Source organism: Nesoenas mayeri, assembly GCF_963082525.1.
Source record: "Nesoenas mayeri genome assembly, chromosome: 3".
Taxonomy (NCBI): domain Eukaryota; kingdom Metazoa; phylum Chordata; class Aves; order Columbiformes; family Columbidae; genus Nesoenas; species Nesoenas mayeri.
The window spans coordinates 121757375-121782333 of NC_137544.1; the positions used below are offsets into that span (position 1 = coordinate 121757375).

Consider the following 24959-nt stretch of genomic DNA (forward strand, 5'->3'; position numbering starts at 1 on the left):
AATCCCCTTTTCCACCGCATGAGTGACCAGGTTGTGGAGTCTGGATGAAAGATCAGCGCCTGACTGAAGTTTCCCTCTGGTTCACGTGCAGACGGTGCAGTCAGTAGCACTGGAACCTTGGCATGGGGCAGTGGCCTTACAGCATGGAGCACTGACAGCATTACTCCTTCGCTACTTGCTGAGAGGCATTGCTGAGGTGTCCAAAGCCGCCGCTTGGATTTTGGCTTCCCCCTCAAGCCCAGGAGTCTGCCCCATTTCCGTCTGAAGCGTCTTCGGCAGGGACGTGCCCTCGGTGGCAGATGTGCTCCAGCAGCGCTCCCCCGCCGGGGAAACGGCGCCGGTGTGCGCCGCGCCAGCCGGGGCTTCGTCCGGCTTCCGAGCTCGGCGTGGGCTGCGGCCACCTCGGGCTTCACGTGCACCCTTTGCAGAAGCTGTCGGAGGCTGCGAGAGGCCGGCGGCCTGCGCCTCAGGACCCATCGCGCACCGCCGTTACGTTTCATGAGCACTCGCAGTCGCGTCCGGAGGTGGAACGTCTGGGAGCTGCTTCTGCTTCATCTTTGTAATCATTGGGTGGCATTTGCCACTGCAGTCAGAGAGCTTAGAGGTGGCAACCACTTCTTTGTCGTTGTTACTGTGAACAAGTATTCATATCAATAAGAAGCAAGGGTATGGGGCGGGAAAAAATGAAAGGCATTGCTCATGTCTTGCTCACCTATTGTGCAAGGAAATGGAGCAAAGCAGGATTGTCTGAGGGATTTTTTTTTAATGGGCTTTCAAGTTAAATGGTTTTCTTGAAGTGAGTGCAAATTTATCATCTCCCGTTAGGTGCTAACGCGTGGGGAGAAGACGAGTGAGCAGGATGGAATGTAAGAGAAGGAAATAAGAGATTTAAACTTAGGTACATTAGTGCACCGGGCAAACAAAGCCTCAGTTATTGATTTATTGTCTATTAGCAAAATGTGCAATTCTAATCACACCTGCTCTCTTTACCAGGAATTAGACCATATGTTTGGAATACAAAAACAAACCTACCACCAAGACTGTCCGTATATTCTTGTATCAGAGACGTGTACACCTCCACACCATTTCCTCTTAACCACACTGTCGCCAGTTTTATAATTTTTGTATAGTTTTACAATAATTTTATGCATAAATCTGAGATGCATTTTATTAAGCTTTTGTAAGAAATGGTGGATAGATGTGTGATTCTTTCCTTTTTGTAACTTTCTTTGCAGCATTTTCCCTGGAGGGGTCTGGAATAAGCTTTGCGGATTTGTTCAGGCTCATTGCTTTCTACTGCATTAGCAGGTAAGGCGGTGTCGGGTTCTGAGTTGCCTTTGCTGGACTGTCTTGAAAAATGAGAGGCTCAAGGACTCGGTTCAGCGTGAGATCTGCCTTGCAAATCTGTCAATATTTCTGGGTAGTCTTAGAAGGAAACGGGAGAAATAAGAAGTGAGGACTGGAAGCAAGTCTCTGTCTCATTTGTTACTGATTACTGGAAGGCTGATGTTAATTACCCACCCAACTGCGAGGTGTTGCCAAGTCGAACTTTAGCTGATGCCTTGTAATGCTTAACTGCTCTGCCGCTCGTGTAACACGCGCAGTGAACTGTCTCGCAGTGTGCGTTTACTGGAGTTGCTAGTAAAACACATTTTTGAGCATAGTGAAAAAATGTCAGATCACATTGTAGAATATCACAACTGAGAGATGTGAATGTAAATTGTGAACAACAAAAATGGCCTGTTTATTGTTGCCCGACTTGTTTTCCAGTTAGTATATAGAGAAAAAAATAGCTGCTGTTTTTAATCTTTTAAGTTGTTTTCGGTTTGAATTTGGTTTACTGGTGAAAACTTCTGTACCGATGCTCAAGCCTTTGACATGTATCCATGGGCAGGACACGGCCAGACCGCACACGTGTGTGTTTTCTGAAGGAGGGGAGAGGTGACTCTGACGCCCTTGGTCCTTCCGTCGCAGTGAGGTCGGCACTTGGTGCTGGTCGGTGGTGTGGGAGGCGCTCACCCGGGGTGCGCTCGGGTTGCTGCGCTCACCGTTTTGGGTTGTGGTGGAGCATCTAGACCCCATTTGTCACAGACCTCCATTCCGCCAGCTGTAGATGCGTGGGGTGAAAAAAGTGTTCGTGCCACTCACGTAACTGGCCAGCACTCAGATGATGGGTGAGCTGACGCTGCATTGAAAGCACGTTAATGAGGAGAGGTTCCTTATCCTGTCACCCTGTCAGTTCTGTGCGCCAGCCAGGCTCTGGTGAATTCACTCTCAGAGCCTGCAGGGAGCGAGCAGCAAATGTGCATTTCTTCATATTAGCTTGTCCCTTATCTTTCACTGAGGGCTCCAGGTTGCTTTGAATTTGCTAAAAGTAAGCGCACAAACACACGGTAGATCGTTGCCTTGCGTGTGAGTCTCGTAACTGAGAGCCTCTTCCTGCAAGGTGGCCTCAGTGTTCGTGGTGGTGTTTGTCGGCCACGCGAGGATTCAGCGTCCTGCCGCAGCCGCGCCTCCCGTGCAGGAGGCGCACGCACCGCTGCTCGACCAGCCTCGTCACCGCCTTGTCGCTCTGTTCCTTTTCTGGTTACCCTTTGGGGAAGGAAGTGGAAAGAGTGGTGACCACAGCCAGACGTGGTGTTAACCTTTCCTAGTGCATCTTCTTAAACACAACTGAGCTGCAAACCCAGCCACAGAGACCAGTAATAAATAGAACTTCAGTGGCAAAACTGCCCAGAGATTTCAGTAAATGAAGCTCACTTCGTAGCTTCGTGGGCTTCGTAGAGGGAAAGCAGATAGGTGGCTATTGTGAGAAAGAGAGAGTACCCTGTGGTACATCACAGCACACCGGGGGCACTTCCCCAAACCAGGGAGGATTGCTTTCAATGGATAGTCTGTTCGAGGAGTCCAGGGTTCCTTATCTTTGTATTAAGTCCATTATGATATTCTAGACTCTAGATTATCTCTGGTACAATATTGAAGGAATCTTTCCAAATACTTTTTAGTTAGTGTATCAGTCTCGGACATATGCTTGATTTGAATGAGTGGCATTACGAGATCCTGTGTTTTCAACAAGTTAACATACAACATAGAGAATATTGATGTGATGAAGACCCACAGCCTCTCTGTGCTGCAACAGATGGTTGGCTTGTTCACAGCCCTAAAAAAACATATGCTGACATTAGATGTATGTAGGATTCCTGTGCTCCATTTGTTCTCATTTACTTGTACTACGTAGGTCCTTCTACTACAGACTCTGCAGTTTAGCACGCACTGTTGTTTGAGGGTGGGCAGGCAGGAGGTACAGTGTTTGTTGATGGTAGTGCTCATACAGGGTACATATGGTTACGTAGATTTGTCCCTTAAAATCTCTGTCTAAAAGCTTTTTGCACTGGATCTGGCTTATGTTGTTCATGCACTCATGCATCTCCCTTCGTCAGCATCCACTGAATTTTTGTATGCAGTGAAGAAAAAACACAGATGAGAATAAATGATGAAGACTCTCTTAAGTGAAGCGTGTTTTCAGCCTAGGACAGAGTAGTACCAAAACATCCTAGCTTAGGAATTTTTAGGGTAGCTAACCAGGTACTTTTTAGATTTTTATTCTGAGAAGTGGAATTCAATTTTGAGAGCAATCAACAGCATATTCAGAAAATAAGAAGCTTCATTGAAGGGTTATGGGCAGGTAACACTTTTGCGTCTCACTGGTGTGCTTGGAAAGACCAGCTGTAAAAGCATCTGCTGCCGTGGGAGCAAATATTGGATGGCTCAGTGGAAATGAGCCCAAAGAAAGTCCTGGGGGGCTTGGCTGCCGTTTGCATCCCGCACCACTTTCCAATGCAAAGGAGCCCCGAGACTGGTAACGTTTTTACTGTTCGCTGTATTTATGACTCTTGTACCCGCCATAGCTCAAAAAGTAAACAAGAACTGGAGCTCAGCCACTGCCAGTGCTGAAAACGAATGCTTTTACAACTATGGATGTTGTTGCAACAACCAGCATTATTTTTCTCTTCAACAACAGGGATGTCCTTCCATTCACTCTGAAGTTGCCTCATGCTATTGCTGCAGCAAGGACAGAAGCTGAACTTGAAGAGATTGCTCAGCTTGGACTAAGTAAGTGATTCTCTACGTAGATGTCATTCTCTGTAGCATTGCTGTAAGCTCAAAGAAATAGTCTGTGCTAGTAGGTAGTTCATGTTGGTCAGTGATGATACAGATTTAATTTAGGAAGGCAGCTTCTCTTACTGGGAACCTTGTAATTGCCAAATGGTGACCTGGCTGCTCTTCCTTCCTCCTGTGATATTTTTGTTACTGTAGCTTCCGTCCTTCCTTGTTCTGCCCCCTCTCTGGGCAGCCCTGGGTGAAGCGCGTCCCACGGTCACAGGGGGGCTCGGTGCGTTGCGCTGCGCGGGGCGCGGGGCGGGCTGGCCGGTGGCCGGTGGCCGGTGCAGGGGCTGCGGCTCGCTGCCAAACAGCTTCTGCTCAGATGGACAGCGCACCTTACAGTGGTGATTTTTGAGATAAGCAGCGCAATGCAGTAGCATATTAACTGAAGGAGGATTGTATGCATAGGATCTGCATAATGTATCCGTGCATGTTGGTTTGGTGATATTTTTAAAATAGCAAAAGGAAATGCAAGGACATGTCCGTGCATTGCTTGACGGCTACAACCAAATGCAGGCTCATTGTAAACCCTATTTTGAGCTTGCAAAGCCTGGCGAGATTTGAAGCATCGGCTCCACCCCAACGGATCGTTGAGCAACTCCTGCAAAGCGCAGAACGGCCTCGTTTCCTTTTGCAGAAGGCAGGGCTGACTGTCAGCATTCTCTGTCCCGGCAGATTTTTGAATCATCTTTGATTTAGAAGCGGGTCCTCACTAAATCAGCATATTAGCATGGGGCTCTCTAGAACTGTTTGGTGGGACTCTGCAGCAAAGCCATGCACAGGGCGGTATTGCACTGCTTTTTGTTTGGTTCTGCTGCAGTAGCAATGCAATTAAGGGATTTGTTTTAGAGAAGAGAAAAATAACTTCTGCACTGATTATCTGGTAATTGCATGAAAGTATGGATTTTCATGGGAATAGGGACAAACACGGAAACGTTGATTAGGTGAATGTTTGGACAGAAAAAGAGTCTGACCGGGATAGTGTAGTGAAGGCAGCCTCCCAGTAACACCTAGAAGCCTTAAAGTAACGTCAGGTGAGTTTCTCCGTAGGAGGTGATGGTGGTGTTGAGCAGGCTCTGCAGACTAACCATCTGTCCTCAGTACCTGAGAGCACCACTGCTGCAGGGCGAGTCTTGCTCCTGAACAGTCTGTCTACATCGCAGGTGGTGTTTCTTTAAGCTAATACGCTTCAAAGCTGAGGAGGATCAGTCTCTAAATATGCGGTTGGTGTACTTGGGATCAATTACCTACTGTACACCAGATCAAGATCACAGTTTCTTTGAGCAAAAAGCAGACAACAAAGTCGAGATTTTGATGGAGCTTTAGGTGTCATGTGCAGAAGAGCACGCCAGGAAGCCAGCCCCTCAGCACAGTGCACCCAGGAGGTGCCCAAAATAACTCCCAAGGGCCCTTCCTGTTCAGCCTGAGCTTTCCTTAAGCAACACGTAGGCACAAAACACCCTGTTCCGAACACAGAGGGCTGTAGCTCGGTCAGAGCTCTGTTGTGCTGTAGGCTCAGCAGAACTGAACGAGGCAGGTCAGCAGCATGTAGCCCAGCAAACCACACCAGCAAGAAACAGCGGTGAAGGTTTCGAGGCTGTTGCCAGCCTGTAAGGTTTGATGTGCTGAGCATAAGATTCCCCCTCTGGGTCTCTTGTGTTTCACCTGCAGCAGCGTTACCTCGTGTGTTTGCAGCAGCCCCCATGCCAGGGCAGCTTGCTGAGGGGGCTGCACGCAGGATGTGCAGTCATGGAGCTGGAGAACAGCAGCATTGCATGACTGTGTAGAGAAGTATGTGTGTGCCTGCACGTGCTCACTGGCCTGTCACCGCCTGTCACCGGGGCCGTTTCCTGCCTTCTGCCCCGGGGGCAAGACATGGCGGGCAGGCCTGGCCCCTGGTGGGGAGGGTTTGGCACTGGTGCCATCAGGCCCAGGTGTCATTGCTCAGCAGCCCAAATGAGGCAGCCTTACTCTATGGGCCTACACATTTTAGCAAACTCTCCCTCCTCTGGTGTTCCTCCCTTATTTCAGACTGATTGCTGTCCTCGAGGGCTTGTCTGCTGTCATTCTTCACGCTTTCAGGAGCTGACGGGTTTTATGGTTGACTGTTTCACAAAGTCACTGACACTCTGCTGGGACAGAGCAGAAGCTGCAGCTGGAAGCTGCTGGTTTAGCGCAGGTTTTCCCCAGCGCTGGTGCGGGTCTGTTTGTGTGCTGCTGAGAGCCCAAGGCTCAGACAAGCGGCGTGGCCATCGCCAAGGCGGGGCTGCGGGCCAGCGCGCCGGCGCGAGCGCTTCCCCCGCATGGCTGTGCATGGCGTGTGCGCCACCGCCGCAGGACCCAAGCTGTCTTTTGTGTGTAGCTTCATTTGTTTACTATCAAACCAAACCAAAGTCTTTATTGAGTAAGTGACCGTCAGCTGGTGTGGATCAACCCAACTGTTGTCTTTAATGGAGTGAGCTTATTAATACTAGCTGAGAATCTAGGCTTATTTCTCCTGAGTGAGATGCTAGTAAGTAGTTTATGTTCATTTCAGTCTCAAGTTGGTAAGAATTACTCTGTTACGGTCTCCGCTCTGTGCTGTGATTCTTAGTTTATTTTTAAGCTAAGTTCGGTGGGCTGACACAAAGCTATGCATTGGTCATGGTATTTATAGATGAGGAGGAGCAGCCCCAGGAGTGCAGCTCGCAGTTCTGTCTGGTGGCTCACTCAGAAGTTGGGTTTATTCCCCTTGAATTAATAAAAGCTTGCCTAAATTTCTTAATACTTGAAACTGGCGATGTTGAGCTGAATGTTGTGAAAGCCATCTGCATGCTGTTTCATGTTCTTACGCTAACGCCATGATGATTTTTAGGCTTTTGGAGCTCTGCGGCTAACAGCGGCCCCGCAGACCCCTCAGCTCCCCGCAGGCCTGCGCCTTTGGACGGTGCCTGTAAAGACCCGCGCCAGCTCTGCCTTATAAATGGAGTGCATTCTATACGAACCAGAACGCCTTCGGAGCTGGAGTGCAGCCAGACCAACGGAGCGCTGTGTTTCATTAATCCCCTCTTCTTAAAAGTGCACAGCCAGGACGTCAGTGGAAGTCTGAAAAGGCAGAGCCCCAGAGCTCCAGACGCGAATGGCACCGCGAGGCCTCGCTCCCCCCCGCCCCGGCCGCCACCTCCTTCTATTAATAGCATCTTCACGAGTCCACAGCTTTCCAGGACTATAAAGCAGGCGAGCATGCCAGAAACAGCCAACCATAAGAAAGAGAGAGGCTTGGCTTCGCTGCAGCATAAACCAGCCCCTATTCCGCCTCCTCGGCTGAAGAAGCAGGCTGCCTGCTCGGAGCTGGAGGGCAGCGCCGGGGCCGCGGCGGCTCGGCCTGGCGGCGGCGCAGGGCGGGTCCCCGAGGCCGCCGGCCCGGGTGAGCCCCTGGGCGGCCCGGGTGAGCCCCTGCCCCAGCCGGCTCCGGCGGCCGCCCAGAGCGCGGGAGCTGCGGGCGCTGAGTCACAGCCGCCCTGGAATGGAGGCCGGCAGCGCCTGAGCGACATGAGCATTTCCACCTCCTCGTCCGACTCGCTGGACTTCGACCGCAGCATGCCGCTGTTCGGCTACGAGGGGGACACCAACAGCAGCCTGGAGGACTTCGAGGGGGAGAGCGACCAGGAGAGCATGGCACCCCCGCTGAAGCCCAAGAAGAAAAGAAACAGCTCTTTTGTTCTCCCCAAGATTGTGAAATCTCAGCTACGGAAAGTCAGCGGAGTTTTCAGTTCCTTCATGACCCCCGAGAAGAGGATGATCAAGAAGATTGCAGAGATGTCCCAGGACAAACGCACTTACTTTGGATGCCTAGTGCAGGACTACGTCAGCTTTCTCCAGGAAAACAAGGAGTGCCATGTTTCGAGCACTGACATGCTGCAGACGATTCGCCAGTTCATGACCCAGGTCAAGAACTACTTGTCCCAAAGCTCCGAACTTGATCCCCCGATCGAATCGCTTATTCCCGAGGACCAAATAGGTAAGAAACGCTGTCCTGTGTTTCGGGCCGCGGTGAAAATGTGTGATCTGTGTTTATAGCGATGCACTTCTGAGGGTTCGGAGGGGTGGGGTTGACGTTGCTAGCCGAGTTGGAGCCATTGCGCATTTCAGTCTTAAAACAAAACATTACCACCCCCCCACGCCCGAAATCGCCCCAGCGACTCAGAGGGACTAAGCTACAGATTGTTCATAATAATTATCCTTAAAATAGCTACAGTGTGGACTTTTTGCCTGTGATTATTACTTGGGTTTTTTAGCTGCTGTGCTGTTAACAATACAGGATCCTTTGTTTGCTAGCGTACGTGTATTTTTCCCCTGAATTAGGCTGAAATAGTTCTAGATGTTTGGACCAAAACTTTGCCAATTTTAACCATATGGAATGTAGCCATGAAAGCAGAATTTATTCAAAGCCCGTGGCAGTTGAGAGCAGAGGCACATTTCTTAGCAACTCGCTTTTGAAATAAATGTCATTCTTCCAAATGTTCTCATTCACTCCCAGCAAGGCTGTGCTGTCCCCACACTTGAAGTTAAGTGCAAAGATATATGATAGTTCAACACAAATGTGTGCAAGAGTGAGAAGGGGCTGCTAATCCCAAGATTTCTATACCTCTTTGTTACATGTGTGTGTTAATAAATGGTTGCAGATGAGCTATATGTTTGAATACATGTTTTAACAACAGAGAGAGACTTGTGCATCCACAAAAGAGAAATCATTGTTGCTGCATAAAATCTCAGTGCTTCTCTATCTTGCCCAGTCTGAGCAGTATTTGTTAAGGAGTCTATAAGCCACGTTTAGGAGATAAACATCCCTCAGGGCAGAATACTTTCCTTGTGAGCTCAGCTCAGTCCTAATTTGCTTGTTTTTCTCCTGTACCTCGGTGTCCCAGCAGCTGGCCCACTGCAAAGCTGGCAGATTGTTCTTTCTCTGGGACTAGAGGCTGATTTTGTGTCGACATTTCTGTCCTCGATGGAGAGCAAGTGTTGTCCTGTCGCCTCAGCTTCATATACACAAAGTCAGGCCAAAGCAGGGAGCACTGCTACAGCAGGTACAACGCTATGAAGGATCCTTGACACCGAGACTCTTTCAAAGGCATGTATTGTTCTTGCTAGAATAATAAAGAACATGATGTGGGTGTTACATGGAAGAAAAAAACGGCGAGTTGAGCAGAGGTGCAGGCGCGTTTTCGCCTGGGTGTCTGCAGAGCGCTGAATATGGGACAAGGAAGTACGGATTTGGTGTGCTGGTAGATTTGTGAAAGCTTGGTTGGACTTGTGCTTCTCGTTGTCAGGGTGTGGTTAAATTGGACCGTGTGTCTCTGAAGACTGGCAAAATGCTGTCTGCTTGTAATGTCTCTGTAGTGTGGAGCAGCATGAGCTGCGAAACGTAATAACTAAACTACATTGGTTTTCTTCGGGGACAGAAGTCTGGCTTTGATCATTTGATTAGATGCAATTACTTTACAAAGCAAGGTAAACAAAGGAAGAACTTGCTTTTGAATCATGAACTGCCTATGGCTTGGGCCTGCCAACAACAGTGGATCAGGAGCATCAGATGTTGCTGATCTAAGCAGATAGCTATGTGACAGCAAGATTTAGTCATCCCTATAGAGACCTTTTTATGATGTAGCCCTGCTCATTATCCACAGTTTTGCTTGACTCTTTCAGTACGGAATTGCAGACTGAATTTTCACATCGTGAGTAGTCGCTTATCCTCTGTCAGTTTGCGCTTGTGTGCCTCCCGCTCCCCGCAGAGCTGCTACTGGTCACCACTGGGGCCGGGCAGACAGTGCCGTACCCCGTGGGGACGGGCAGACAGTGCCGTACCCCCTGGGGACGGGCAGACCGTGCTGTACCCCCTGGGGACGGGCAGACCGTGCCGTACCCCCTGGGGACGGGCAGACCGCGCCATACCCGCCGGGGACGGGCAGACCGCGCCGTACCTCCTGGGGCCGGGCAGACCGCGCCGTACCCGCCGGGGCCGGGCAGACAGTGCCGTACCCCCTGGGGACGGGCAGACCGCGCCGTACCCGCCGGGGCTGGGCAGACCGCGCCGTACCCCCCGGGGCTGGGCAGACCGCGCCGTACCCCCCGGGGCTGGGCAGACCGTGCCGTACCCCCTGGGGACGGGCAGACCGCACTGTACCCCGCTGCCATCGCTTGCATTTCGGCACGTGCTGGAGCAGCTCTGCCCCGGCTTAGCAGAGCCCTTTCTTCTGTGTCTGTGTCTTGATCCTTGTGATCATGTAGCTTTTCTTGTAGAACTGCGTGGTGGAGTTCCCAGGCTTGCAAGCGCAAGACTTCTGTGGGAGATCATTAAGGTCTCCCGGCCAGGGGCACATCAAACTGTTCAGCTCCTGCCAGGTCACTGGGGAACACGCACCAGTGTTTCTGGTTACTCCTGACAGGTGCCTCCCAATCCTAGTGCTGTGGACTTTTAACCCTTCCTGAAACAATGGGGTTCCCAGCGCTAGGACAGAACCAGGACTAAGGCACGTGGCTTTTTATTGTTTAGGGGTGAATGCAAAGTATCTTTTAAAAAGTTGTCTACACCTGAATATGTATTCACAGAATAAAGACTTGGACTGGTCAGAGGACACTGATAGTCCGCAGCTACCTGAATAGCAAACGTTTGGGAATTCTTGTTTGTGTCTCTTTTCCTGGCTGTGAACAGAAAGGAGTCAAGTTCACTGTCTTTAGTTTGCTGGTGATCACCAAGTGGGATCTAACACCTAAACAACTTCAGTCTTGATGCCCAAATCTGGACCTAGGCCAAGAAACGACTCGTTTAAATAATATGGCAATATGGTGTTATTATGTGGAAAGGTGCCTGAAAACACTGGCTGTTACTAGTTTTGGTGTTTCTAGTGCGTAGTGGATTTTTAATGTTGAACCTTGGGGAAGGCTTGGGGAGCACATCCTGCCTCCTGTCGCGGCGCTGGGCCGCGGGGCAGCGCGGTCACCGAGCGGCAGCTGGCTGCTCGCGGCACCCTGCGCCTTCCTCCGCGGAGACCGCGTTTTGTCTTTGTTCTTACCAGATTCCTATCACGTGGGACTTAAACCCGTTTCCCACCTGTGGAGGTAACTTTCGACCTGCTCTCCAAAGGACTCGCAATGCCCTTCTCCCATTCCTGCCGTGGTATCGTATGCACATTTTAGATGTGAACTCTCTGCTTTATCATCCAAATTTTGAATTAAAATACCAAGTAGACTAAAGCCCAGAGCTGACCCCCATGATGCCTCTTTTTAGATATCTGTCTTGTCTGACAGTCAGCCATTGGTAATTGGGTTCTCAGGGCACTGTTTTATGCACCTATTCATGGTAATTACCACAAGACAATATTTCCCTTGTTTGATTATAGCGAAGTTGCATGTAATAGGGTTATGGGTCTTAGAAAGGCTGAGATACAGCCCAGCCCCTGCTCCCCTCTTCTTCAGTGATCCAGTTATCCTCTTAAAGCGATTAGAACGGTGTGCTACCACTTCCACTTGAAAAACTCATGTTGGCTGTTTTTTCAGCACTGTGCTGCTTCTTAGACGCCCATGTGTTTGTTCTGGTGTCCCGTTCCCCTGCCCTGTCCTTCCTCCTCGTATATTTTCGTGTTGGGCTGAGGCCACCCGGTGTGCCACCCAGCTCTCCTCCCTTCGCTGCCGGACGGGGGCAGAGAGGAAGAGGCAGAGGATTTGGGTCTCCCTTACCCAACCATCTCTTTGATTTGCTTTGTGACTTATTCCCTATTCCTTTATTACCTCTTCTTTAAGAGAAGACTTGTGTTTACCACACAGCCATAGTGTGAGTTTTAATTAACCCACAGCTGATTAAAGCAACACAAACCTAGCACAGATAGTTCTGTGACTCGTTGGTGTGCTTTCTGTAGATAAAACGAGGGGAGGTTTACCCTGGCGGCCTTCCTTCCCTAGTTGCTCGACTTCTGCCACTGCTGCCTACCCGTCACCCACCTCATCCTGCGTCTGTTTTCGGGGCTGTGCAGATTACCAAGGAACGCGGGTTGTGTGAGGTCCTACTGCCAAGTGTTGCTCCTTTGGAGAAGATGCCCGTGTCTGTGATGGGCTGGGCACGTGTCACACCCACCGAGAGCTGCGCACTTGGCCATGCTGACACGAGCTGTCTTGAAATAGCTCCATGTCAGGCACGGCAGCCTATGAGCATGCAAGGTACCAGGGAGATCCAGAGCAAAGGCGGTGCAGTGCGGCCAGGTGTGCTGCTTGTACACGCCACGCTGGTCACAGCAACCTGCTGCTTTCAGCCTCCGGGACCGCGTTATTTGTGCCTTTGAGTGGTGGTTCCCAGGCGCTCTCGGTCTGTTCCTCAGCCCTTTGTTGGTGGATGGTTTGGCCAGCACAGACGATAAACGAGGCTTGTGTGTGAATGCAGGGAGTGGACATGACTGGTGACCCAGGGGAGCAACAGCAGTCGGTTGCTGGTAGCCTGGCAGCCTGTAAGAGGTGAGAGCGCACCTGCGATTTCACACAGCGAGGGCTGTGAACAGGCTGTGTAAGGACACTCACGATGACTAATATTGTCCTCTCTAGATGCAAACTTGTGTGGTTTGCAGCAAAACAAAATAGCGTGTCAGCACAGGATGCAGATGTGCTTCCACAAGCCACAACGAAACTGGCTGGCTGGCCTTCACGCTTCATTTATCGAAGCATTTCCAGTTCCCATTTTGAGGCTAGAGGCTAATTATAAGTGTCATTTCAGGAACGCTACATGGCGCTCAGCTCAAGTGATATTCAGTTAAAACAACCCAAACAGCTGAAGAGTGTCTGTCTTGGAGTATCACACATTTGAAAACACTTTGCCTATGCTGAAGTGAACAGGAATTTTTGTTGCAGGTTTGCATCTGAGAAATATACAGAGATGCTACCGCAAAGGGTCAGTCCTCAGTTCACATCTTAGATGCTCATTTGTTTGGGATACCCTTGTATACCTTTTTGGTGACCATTAGAAGTTAAACCAGTGAAAGCTGCTGCTTGCTGGGAACTGTTTTGTGGGATCGTATCCAGAAAACACCTTTCTCTGAAAGGCACCCGTGACAGCAGTTCAGAAGGAAGGATAAATAGCTGGATGGTGTGATCCCAAGCGTGCTTATAGGTGTCTTGTGACACTGATTATTGGTCTGAGACCCAGATCATAGGAAATGCTGTCCTTCCAGGATTTAACAGTAGCAGAACTATTTATGTAGGTTTTGTATTAATTAAGATACATATGGGTGTTGTTATTGACAGTTAAAAAAAGTCCAGTCCTTATCAATCTTGCCATGTTATTGGCCTCAACAACTTGCTAGACTTTTCTGTCCTTGCATTAAAAAGTGTAACTCTGTGGTTCTTCTGTCTGTGCCAGAATTCATAAGGGAGAGGAACAGGCGGTGGGTTGGGTTGGGTTGGGTTGGTGGGGATTTTTGTGTGGTTGGTTTGGTTTGGTGCTTTTTTGGTTGGTTGCATTTCGGCACCACCACCAAAGACCCTGTGCAAGCCGTCCTGCTGCGGCCGCTTCCTCGTTCGCTGGCGGGCTCTGTGCGGACTTGCTGCGTTGGCAGTTTCACTCCACCCTTCGTAAGCCAAGGCAGTCAGTGTCTTTTTGGAATCACAGTCATATGTCCTTTATTTCATTTGCCTCCTGCTCCCTCTCGTATAGTTGCTGAACAGTACTGAAGGATGCTTTGCTAAATACCCCATCCTATTTTTATCTGCCTGATCGCGTTACCAGCACAGAAGCCATTAGGAGCAGCCTTCAGCAGTGAGTGCTTGGACTCTGGGTGCACACAGACAAACAGAGGGTAAACACAACACGTGAAGCAAAGGCACCATAAGAGGAGTGTGCGAAGGGCAGGTTTCCGTGCAAAAGAAGGGTATGGAGACTCCAAAGGAAACGTGGCTGAACACAAGGATAAAACAAATGAAAGCATAAAGCAAAAGCAAGAAAACAGAAGTCACTCATGCATGTTTGGAAGGGGTGTGTGTGTAAATCCCAAGCCTTAGCAATAGTCTGCAATTAAAAAAAAAAGGGGGGAGGGAGAAAAGAAAGAGACTGTGATCTAGAAAAAACACATAAGATCAGGCAAAGAACCTAGAAAGGGCACGAGGTTCAATGAAAGTGGAGTGGAACAGCACCGGCAGCAGAACGTCCACTGCGGCTGGGTGACGAGTATCCAGCAGCGACACGGGCTCCTGCTGCCCGAGCCCTGTGCTCCCTGTGCTCCCTGTGCCCCCTGCTATCCCGGGTCCTGTGCCCCCTGTGCCCCCTGTGCCCCTGCTACCCCGGGCCCTGTGCCCCCTGTGCCCCCTGTGCCCCTGCTACCCCGGGCCCTGTGCCCCCTGTGCCCCCTGTGCCCCCCCGCTACTCCGGGCCCTGTGCCCCCTGCTACCCCGGGCCCTGTGCCCCCTGCTGCCTGGACCCTGTGCCCCCTGTGCCCCCTGCTACCCGGACCCTGTGCCCTCTGTGCCCCCTGTGCCCCCTGCTACTCGGACCCTGTGCCCCCGCTGCCCGGACCCTGTGCCCCCTGTGCCCCCGCTGCCTGCGCCCTGTGCCCCCTGTGCCCCCGCTGCCTGGGCCCTGTGCCCCCTGTGCCCCCACTGCCTGGGCCCTGTGCCCCCTGTGCCCCCGCTGCCCAGGCCCTGTGCCCCCGCTGCCCAGGCCCTGTGCCCCCGCTGCCCAGGCCCTGTGCCCCCTGCTGCCTGGGCCCTGTGCCCCCTGCTGCCTGGGCCCTGTGCCCCCTGCTGCCTGGGCCCTGTGCCCCCTGCTGCCCCCGCTGCCCGGGCCCTGTGCCCCCGGCCCCTCTGCCTGCTCCAGCCTCGGGTCCTGCCCCTGTCCAAAGGGTCACCGTCTTCTTTGGTACTCGTGCAAGTTCGTTATGGTACAAATGATCGATGTAAGCTAATCATTAGTGTAAGATGTTGCCACAGGGACACTGAGTGGGAGAGTAAATTAGCTTAGAAAGGCAAGGTTTGCAGAGAAAATGTTTAGCAAAGAGCTTTCCCTGTTGATGTGGTCCAGACTTTGAAAATGCAGAATAACCGTTAAAGAAAAACTTGAGTAGAAGATAAAAAAAACCCAACAAACCCACTAAGTCAGCGATTACTGTGCCACGTGCGCCCTATTGCCAAACAAAGAACTTCCAACTTGATGACAAAGCTGGATAGAAGCTTGCATGATGAAATCCGAAGCTGGGCAAACACGGCTTGGTTTTCATTTATAGTTTAAAGCCCATAATCTGTCCAACTTGATAAAGATCTTGACAAAGTTGAGCCAAGTTTTAGGAGACCTTGGCTGAGTTATAGTTCCTGATGGAAACTATGCAGAGAGGATGGGCTTTCATGCCAAAGCAGACAAAAGTTATGGTTTTGACTGCGTTTTACTTGAAGTTTGGGAGTTAAAGTCTGAGTTCAAAGTAAAATAAAACTCAGAGACTTCTGGCCAACAAAAGAAAAAGTTCACTGAAGCCACAGCTTGCTTTGTTTTCTTGGCTTTCTTGTGCCACCCTATAGTCTGTGCGTTTGTTTGGTTGTTCGTTTCTGATTTACCACACTGCCATAAATGAAAATGGAATACAGATTCTACTCTGCCTTTTGTTTTCTTGTTAACAAACATCTGGAAACTCGGCTTGCATAATAAACAGGCCTTGGCAAGTCGGTTTTGCTCCGCAGCGTCTGTTGGGAGCGGTTCTGTTACCGCTGGCTCTGGTGGGGACTCAGCCAGTCGGAAGTCAGCCGGCCTGTGTTTTCCCGTTGCAGATGTTGTCCTGGAGAAGGCCATGCATAAGTGCATCCTGAAGCCGCTGAAGGGCCACATTGAAGCGATGTTGAAAGAGTTTCACACCGCCGATGGCTCTTGGAAGCAGCTGAAGGAAAACCTGCAGCTGGTGCGGCAGCGGAACCCCCAGGAACTGGGCGTCTTCGTTCCAACACCAGACTTTGTGGACGTTGAAAAGATTAAAGTCAAGTTCATGACCATGCAGAAAATGTATTCACCTGAAAAGAAAGTTATGCTGCTGCTGAGAGTTTGCAAGTTGATTTACACTGTTATGGAGAATAACTCAGGTATGGTGCTTCTCGGGGTTCAAGTTCACTGATAATCCAGACCTGGGGCTCTTTTGGTGGAGGAAATCGGGCCTCTGGTTCTGCAGATGTGTCCTTCTCCTGCAGCCCTTGTAGCATCTCGCTCTTTAGAGAGGAGGGATTGTTCCTCTCTGCTCCTTTCCTGATGTCTCTGACGCATCTGGCAGCACATGTTACAAATTCAGTGTGAAGCAGCTTAAAAGAAAGCAGCTTTGCTTTAACCGCGGCCTTTTGAAACCGGCTGTCAGAAAGGCTGTCCTGTGAGCCTTGAGTTTACACTAGTTCTACATGAGTATGCACTTCCCTGCGTACTGATAGCAGGAGATTCTGGAGTAATACAAACGTACTGGCCGATGAAGGCGGCAACACAGCGCTTTCCTTTCGAACACTGAAACTGGTAAAAGGTTGTGATTTGTGTGTCACTGTGTTCTCTTCAACCCAGGGAGGCTGTATGGAGCTGATGACTTCTTGCCTGTGTTGACATACGTAATAGCCCAGTGTGATATGCTGGAGCTGGATACTGAAATTGAGTACATGATGGAATTGCTGGATCCGTCTTTGCTGCATGGAGAAGGTAATCTATTTATTTTTATTTGCATGGAATGAAGGACTAGACAAGGGGGATTCATTCTTCCACATCGTGCAGTTGCCGTTAACCTTGTTTGAGTAGAAATCCTTTCATGGAGAGTCCTGAAGTCAGCGATGATGTTGGTGTAAGAAGAGGATCTCACCATGTTTTCCACCCTGAAGTACGGGAGGGGTGGTTGGTTGCCGAGTACAGGCCCAGGTGACCTGAGGATCTGCTGACGTGTACCACCCCATGAAGGAATGGTTGTTTCCAGCCAAGCGGGAGGCGCTGTGACTTAGCAAGCAAACACCTACACCGTGCAGGTGTCAGATGTGGTTACCCTTCTGTGCCTGAAAACATCCCGAGACCATTTATAGGGCTGCAGCATTCGGTTACGTTGTGAGACATGTAATGGGACTTGGGCTAGGTGCTGTGTAGCAGCTTCGGGGGGGATTCTCTGCCAGGAAAGGGCTTTCGAGAATATTGCCCCACTTAATGATCTTTGCTTCTTCCCAATATTTGCTTCTCACAAAGTATTTTTATAAGCCCTAGCAATATGTTTCCTAAGGCACTCCTGAATGGTGGCTGAAGTCCACCAGAGGCAGGGGAATCTCCCTTCAGTTTTCATGGTGGTGTTTTTAACAGTGGTGTTCTGCACCCCTTGGTAGGCCCCAGGATCTGCTGGTGTCTGAGCAAGTTTAGAGGTTCTTGTGACCCAGCTCAGCTGTGAGTTCCAGTACTTGTGTGTTTCCCACTCCTGCTGTCTCTTGTCTTTCTGGAATTGCTGTGTCCTCTAACTCGCCGGCGTGCAGGCGGGAGCCGCGCCGGGATTCCTGCAGCGGGGCACTGGGCTGTTCCCTGTTCCGTTTGCACAGCATCCTCTAGCGCATTGCTCGGGAATCCTAGAATGGAAAACACTTGAGATGTGAAGCTGGATATCACTAAGATGCTTGAAAAGCAGAAACATTTACTGGACTATAAAGAAGTCACTGGCTGGCCCTGCCTCTGGCTCCAGCTGAACTGTACTGAGCAGGGTAAATTCTTTAGTGCTTTGGGGTTGTACAGGTCAAGCATAACATGTTGTCCAGTTTGTCTCATGGGTCTTGCATGTGTTTTGTGTATTAAAGTTGTTGCAAAGCTAAAGGCCAAGAGTATGCTCTCAGTATTCCCCCATGAACGCTGCAGGCTTGGGGAAGAACAGCTGGAAAGTGCCCGGTGGAAAAGGACCTGGGGGCGTTGGTGACAGCGGCTGAACGTGCCCAGGTGGCCAAGAGGCCACCAGCTTCCTGATGCGCGTCAAGAATGGTGTGGCCAGCAGGTCCAGGGCAGTGACCGTCCCTGTGCTGGCACTGGGGAGGCCAAACCACCAATCCTGGGGGCAGCTTTGGGCCCCTCACGCCAAGAAAACCCTTGAGGTGCTGGAGTGAGTGCAGAGAAGGGAGCGGAGCTGGTGAGGGGCTGGAGCACAATGTGATGGAGACTGAGGGACCTGGGGGTTCAGCTGGAGAACAGGAGCTGAGGGGAGACCTTCTGATCTCTGACCTGCCTGAAAGGAGCTTGGAGCCAGGGGGGTCGGGCTCTGCTCCCCAGGAACAAGCGCCAGGAGCAGAGGAAACGGCCTCAAGTTGCCCAGGGGAGGTTGAGGTTGGATGTGGGAACAATTCCTTCCCCAAAGGGCTGTGGGGCATTGAACAGGCTGCCCAGGGCAGTGCTGGAGTCACCATCCCAGAGGCCTGGACAGACGGACATGAGGCTCTCGGGGACATGGGTTAGTGGTGGACTTGGCAGCGTGAGGTTTGCAGTTGCTCTCAATGATCTTAAAAGTCTTTCCCCACTAAAATGATTCTAGTACAGAAAATACTCCTGTGAGCACAGAATGCGTGCTTGAATGGCTCCATGAATAGACTAATTGGACACTCCCACTCAAATAGTTTATTTAAAAAAAAGGGGGGGAGGAGTGAGAGAAATAAATGGCAGCGTGTGTTTTGTTTGTCCTGGTTGTTGGGGACTGTTACCTCTTGTTGAGACTCATTTTCCTTTGTGACCTGTAGCTTCTTTTCTGTATTGGCAACTTCATCCTGTGTTCAGTGTGTTCTCCACCCATGTAATAAAGGTGAAGTATGGAGGATGTAAACATCACCTCCTGAACTAGTCAGACATTATGGGGAATGCTAAAAAGGTGACAAACACAGCCTTCCTTTTTAAAACAAACTCTGCGAGGTGCTTTCAGGGTACAAATCACACATTCAGATGTTGCTTTATTGCCACTAAGGGTGGTGGTGGCTTTTAAGTTCTGTTCCTTCAGAGTGTTGGATTGTGTTTTACTTTGTTTAAACAGCTATGTTTGTTTCACTCGCACTCCAAGCTTGGGAAGAAACCAAATTACTTGTTGGAAATCGTTTGGAAGAAACCTCATGTCGCAGCTTTGTAAAAACGCTCAGGAGTGAAGGAGTGACAGCAGTGCCAGGCGTCCCCAGCGCCGCTGCGCCCACAGCCAGATACCGGTGCGCCCGCAGCCGGACACCGGTGCAGCCGCAGTCGGATACCGGTGCAGCCGTAGCCGGACACCGGTGCTCCCGCAGCCGAATACCGGTGCAGCCGCAGCCGGATACCGGTGCAGCCGCAGCCGGATACCGGTGCAGCCGCAGCCAGATACCGGTGCAGCCGCAGCCGGATACCGGTGCGCCTGCAGCCGGATACCGGTGCAGCCGCAGTCGGACACCGGTGCAGCCACAGTCGGATACCGGTGCGCCTGCAGCCGGATACCGGTGCAGCCACAGTCAGATACCGGTGCGCCTGCAGCCGGATACCGGTGCGGCGCTTGGGTGTCCAGGGTGCGCAGGCCTGGCGTGTCTCCTGGCAGCTGCGAACACACCGTCCAGTGCTTTGCGGGCCAGTGAGATGGTTTTCTTTATGTATAAATATTGTGGCAGTAGAGGCAGGGACTTTCATATGTATGTATGTGTGAATATATATATATTTTTTTAAAGCATTTGTACTTTAATGTGACCAGTCCAAACCGGTGTGCTGTTCGTGACCGTTCTGAGAAGTCCCCCTTGCTGTCCTTCCCAGGCGGCTATTACCTGACCAGCGCTTACGGCGCGCTGTCGCTGATCAAGAACTTCCAGGAGGAGCAGGCTGCCCGACTGCTGAGCTCAGAAGCCAGAGACACCCTCCGGCAGTGGCACAAGAGGAGGACAACTAACAGGATGATTCCCTCGGTTGATGATTTTCAGGTAGAGCTTAGGGCTGGAGCAAAACCAGAGGATGATTATTTAGTTGGAAACCCCCATTTGAGAGGTATGATTCATAGCAGTTCTCTTGGGGCCACAAGGTAAGTGGGAGTGAAGCAGTGCTGAGAATATGGCTGGCAAATTTGCCTTGGTTTTGAAGTCTTTGCACTTTATAGTACAGTTCGATTATAATGGTCTAAAGAAAACACTAAATAATGGAGCTTTCCCACACTCCTTCTGTTTAAGTCATGCGGAGCAAGAACAAACTGAATCATATCTTAGATCCAGCTTCTTTGTATGCTTTACTGTTAAAAACAGATCAGATTTTCAGGGGTATAAATCAGCACAGCTCTCCAGTATCTGATGGTGGCGTACAACAGGTGACAGAGAAGAGGGTGGGAGAAAAGCTTGCCCTCGGCTTTGAAGTTTAAGCAAGGGGTTGAGTCCTGTGCTACGGATGACGTGATGTTTGTTTGTGTTTTTTTTCCTCCATTTCTTCCTGCTCTTTCAGAGCAGGGTAGTAACTTCAACTGAAGAATAACGAACCAGTCGAGATTCATTCATCTTTTAAAACCAGGCCTGCATGTCTTTCACGTAGCGTGCTGTTGGGTGTCTGTTCAGATGCATCGGTTTGTGGACTGAAGCAAGGAGAACATTGGAAGAGAGGAAAGAAGAAAGGATCTGCTCCTTTGTATTCAGTTGTTTACAGTTCATACCACAGCACAAAGGTGCCAGAGAGGCCAAGAACAACCGTCAATTAGATGTGATATAGCTAAGAGCTTGAGCTCCTCAGGGGATAGTGAAACCCTTCAGCTGGGTCTCCTCCTGCTTTATCGGTGTTTGTGCAAAGGACTACAGCACAACATTGAATAGGAAGGAGTTGGGAAAATGATCAGTCTTCCGCCATTTGCCTCTCATAGGAAGAGGAGAACTAATTAACAAAAATTCCAAACTATGGCCAGTGCACAAAGTTAGTCCTTCTTACTGGGATCCAGTTTATACTCTGCTTCCCTGTAGCTAGATGTCACATTCAAGTAGCTCAAGTCTTTGTAGCAAAACACTGCACTTTTCATAGGAAAATCCATCACCTTTGTATTTCTTCTGGATGACCAAATGACAGAAGATCATTTCAGCAGGATCTTGTGTTCTGTTTCACCTTCTGTTCCGCGGCAAACAAACCGTAGCCAAGCCAACTGTACCGCCGCACGCGGGGGGACGCGGGGACGGGGAGGAGCCGGCAGCAGCGTGTGCCGCGCTGCTTCCCCGGGCCTGTGGTCCCTCCGCCGTCTGCGGGCTCCGCGGGCTCCGGTCCCGCAGCCAACGCTCCCTGCGCCCGTGTAACGCGCCCCAGCTCAGCCCGCCTTTCCCTCGCCTTCCTGCGGCCGGGGGCCCCGAGCCTTCATCCTCCCTCCCTCACGGGCTGGGAAGACAGGAAGCCCCGTATTTTGTCGATGGTTAAATACGGCTTTCTGATACTGCATGAATAATTTTGATACTTGCTATATGAGTTACAGGCATTTGTACCAACTTCAGCCTCTGCTCAGAGTAATCTTGTCTGTCTAAAAGCACATGCATTTAAAAACAGATCTTCTGTGTGTGAACTGTACATTAGCAATTAAAACCTGGATGTATTTTGCCTTATCTGGGGCTGATGCTTTTATAATTTACTCGTCCTGAGTAACAGCAGAGGATCAGTTCTGCTCACTCGGGGTCAGTCCCAGTGGTTTAAATGCTGTTGCAAAGCTTCAGTGTTTCAGTCTGCAAGCTACCAAAAGATACGTCGTTGAAGGCAAGCGTGCTCTTGGAACTCAAGTTATACGAACGTTCTTTTAGTCCCAGCTTGCTTTTATGCAATGTAAATTTTAACCATTGTGATCTAGCATGCTTCATTTATTCCGTGCAGAAGCGCAGGGACCAGCTCCGTCAATAAACAGACCTTTCTCGCTGTCATTTTTTTCCACCTCCTTTCATTTTACTGCTCTTTAGTCTTTAATTGCAGTTAATTTCTGTTTTAAAAACTCAGGTGGCAGCAGGCTGCTTTGGTCACGGATACAAAATATTTTGTGGGTTTTTTGTTTTGTTTGGGTTTTTTTTGAAGTGTTTGCTTTTTATTTTACCTTTTAAATGCCTTTTGAAAGGCAGAAGGGTATTTCCTTAGAGGACATGCTTAGAGTTCACCCCGCGCTGGGGAACGTGTCAGTTTCCACAGAGGAACAGCCAGCGTTTCGGCAGGGTCAGAGGGGCCGGCTGGCACGGGGCAGCGCGGGTTTCCTCTCCGCACCCTCCGAGCCCGGTTTAAACAGAACGCGCCGTCCCACGCAGCTGTTTCCCTGGCGCTCGGACAGCGAGTTGCCGGCTGCGCGGAGCTTCTGTGCTGTAGCGCCGCCCCGGCGTGGCAGCGTCTCCCGGCTGTGCTGCCCACGGTTGCTCTGCTCCACAGCACCTCGTTTCCCGTCAAGGCCCAGTAAAACCACTGGTGTTTTGCATGTGGCTTTAAGGCCGTACCTGATCACGGGGTTAGAATGTGAGCCAGGGAAAAGAGGATGTCGGCTGCTGGATTCCTGTTCTGCCCACGGCAGCCTTGCCGCGGTGTCACCGTCACGTTCACCGGGGCCGGTGGCGCTCAGCAGGCACCGCGCGTTTCACGGCTAAGCCGGGAGCCGCGTGCTGTTTGTTGCCGACCCTGCCGAGGGTGAGTTTTGGTTTTTGAGTTTCTGATGTCTCTTTTCTTGTTCTACAGAACTACCTTCGTGTTGCATTCCAGGAAGTCAACAGTGGATGTACGGGAAAGACCTTACTAGTAAGACCATATATCACTACCGAAGATGTGTGTCAGCTTTGTGCTGAAAAGTTTAAAGTGGACAATCCAGAAGAATACAGCCTGTTCCTTTTCGTCGACGACACCTGGCAGCAGCTGACAGAGGACACCTACCCTCAGAAAATCAAGGCGGAGCTGCACAGCCGTCCGCAGCCCCAGGTCTTCCACTTTGTCTACAAGCGCATCAACAGTGATCCATACGGTGCCATTTTTCAAAACAACAGTGACTCGGCTTCTTAAAACCAGCAACTCATCGTTTAATTTCTGTTCCTTTGTAACGGTTGGCTGCCTTCCTTAGGAGCTACAGCAGGTCTTAAACCGTGATGCCTAGAAAACACGTGGGCACTTCCTTCATTGCCTGCAAAACCCCATGTAAACCTTGCATAGGGCCAGTCCTGTGGGGTATCCCACCAGCGTCTTAAACAACCCGTGAGGCTCAGTTTCTTGTACCACAGACTCTGTTGCAACATATTATACTACAGCCCTCTGCAGGTCTTTTGCTGTAATGTGCAAAAATCTATTTTCTTACGCTCATCCTTTAGCCAAATGTCATTTTGATTTACATGTATGTACACTAGACAAATATTTCAGTAAACTGGCTGGTATGAGTTCAGCTTCACCAGCACGAGTTGGACAAGACTGTCCGATGCAGGGCATCAGTTAACTCATAATTACCTGGATGATTGCATCCTTTCCCAATTTTTTTAATTACACAAAATTGCCATGTTTATATATATATATATATATATAAAATAGGAATTTTATAGCAGTTGCAGGTAAACTGTCAGGGTTGGTTTTTGAAATATTTTTTTAACTATAAAGTATTCTATAATTATGCATGTGATTTTAACATTTAATATACAAGAATAAATCTCTTGCTGGTTTTAGAGTATTGCATTAAAGGTCTCTGTGGTTTCTCTTTTTCCTGTTACAGGAGAGGTCTTATGAAATTTCTGTTATCTGTAAGAAGATTGTAACATTTGCACTGGCGGTTTCAGTGCCTTTGTCTGAACTTGATGTACTCTTATCTCCATTATTTTTATATGCATTGTTTTAGACAGAACGAGGGGTTGGAAGAGGAAACTGAAAGAAAAGGATGTAGAGAAGGGGCAGAGAAAGAATGTCGAGAACCTAATTTAGGCTTAAAATGTGTTAGTCTGCTGGTTCAGGCTCCTTGCAGAACACAAGAGAAAGAGGTTGGTAAGGAACTTCTATGTGAGCAGTGCTGTAGAGTCGCAGGGGGATTTGTCAGGACCTATCCCAGATACTATTTGTCTCAGCAGAGGGTTAAATATATCAGTAAGGTGAAAGAGAACGCTACTTAGTACAGTGTGTCACCAGCATCAAAACTGTCTCAAACTGCAGGACGTGTTCTAGCATTTCATGACTCCAAGTCACTCGAGTAGATGAGATGCGGAAGTCAGCAAAGATGAAACGGCGTTAAACGTGTTTCGGGTAGATCTGTCCGGGACCGCCGCGCCGTGGGCGCCGCTCGGGTCCCTCCTCCCTGCGGACGACGTGGGGTCTGCGCGGGTCCGGAGCAGCGTGACACGAGGCAGGCGGTCACGGAAACGCCGCGTGCAGCGCGTGTGTGTGCGGACAGCCGCAGCATTTCTGTCGGTTTGATGTGTATCTGAAACCCCTGGCACGTGTTTGTATTTCATTTTGTAAATGGTGAATTTTGCACATAATAATACATTGTAATACTGAACTATAATTTTGGATGTTGTGCACTGTGGTTTTTGGGTGGGTTTTTGTTTGGGTTTTTTTTTTAAGACATGGTTCACACTTGAATGTTCTGTCTATCAATAGACTCTAATGCTGCTGCTTTCCATACTGCTCGACCCATTTTAAACTCTTTTCAGAGGAAGGATGCAGTAGCATCATTATCCAGTTAGTGTGCTTGACCCGAGCAGTCAGGAGGAGAGGCAGGCTGGTGTCTTGGCTGCTGGACCAGTTCTTGCGAAGTTTAGACCCACATTCAGTGCTAAAGAAAACTGCGGTGTTTGCAGCTGATGGCAGCTCGCACGGGGGACAGGACCGCGGCACAGAGGCAGAATTAGCAGCAATCTCAGAGCTT

General features: G+C 50.1%; 1 protein-coding gene across 5 annotated transcripts in view; it reads left to right on the forward strand.

The window, feature by feature from the left end:
- Positions 1-24559, forward strand: part of RIN2 (Ras and Rab interactor 2) — a 55011-nt gene extending 30452 nt beyond the window's left edge. For 4 of the 5 annotated variants that reach the window (XM_080342679.1, XM_080342682.1, XM_080342680.1 and 1 more), the window contains 7 exons: positions 1236-1308; positions 4022-4113; positions 7019-8164; positions 15937-16242; positions 16703-16834; positions 19901-20064; positions 22802-24559. In XM_080342679.1, the coding sequence (XP_080198805.1) occupies positions 1236-1308; positions 4022-4113; positions 7019-8164; positions 15937-16242; positions 16703-16834; positions 19901-20064; positions 22802-23119 (2231 nt within the window). In that variant the 3' untranslated portion in view covers positions 23120-24559. Of the gene's footprint in view, positions 1-1235; positions 1309-4021; positions 4114-7018; positions 8165-15936; positions 16243-16702; positions 16835-19900; positions 20065-20572 lie in introns of all 5 variants that reach the window. The other variant, XM_080342683.1, reaches the window with a different exon arrangement.
- Positions 24560-24959: the final 400 nt, after the last annotated feature.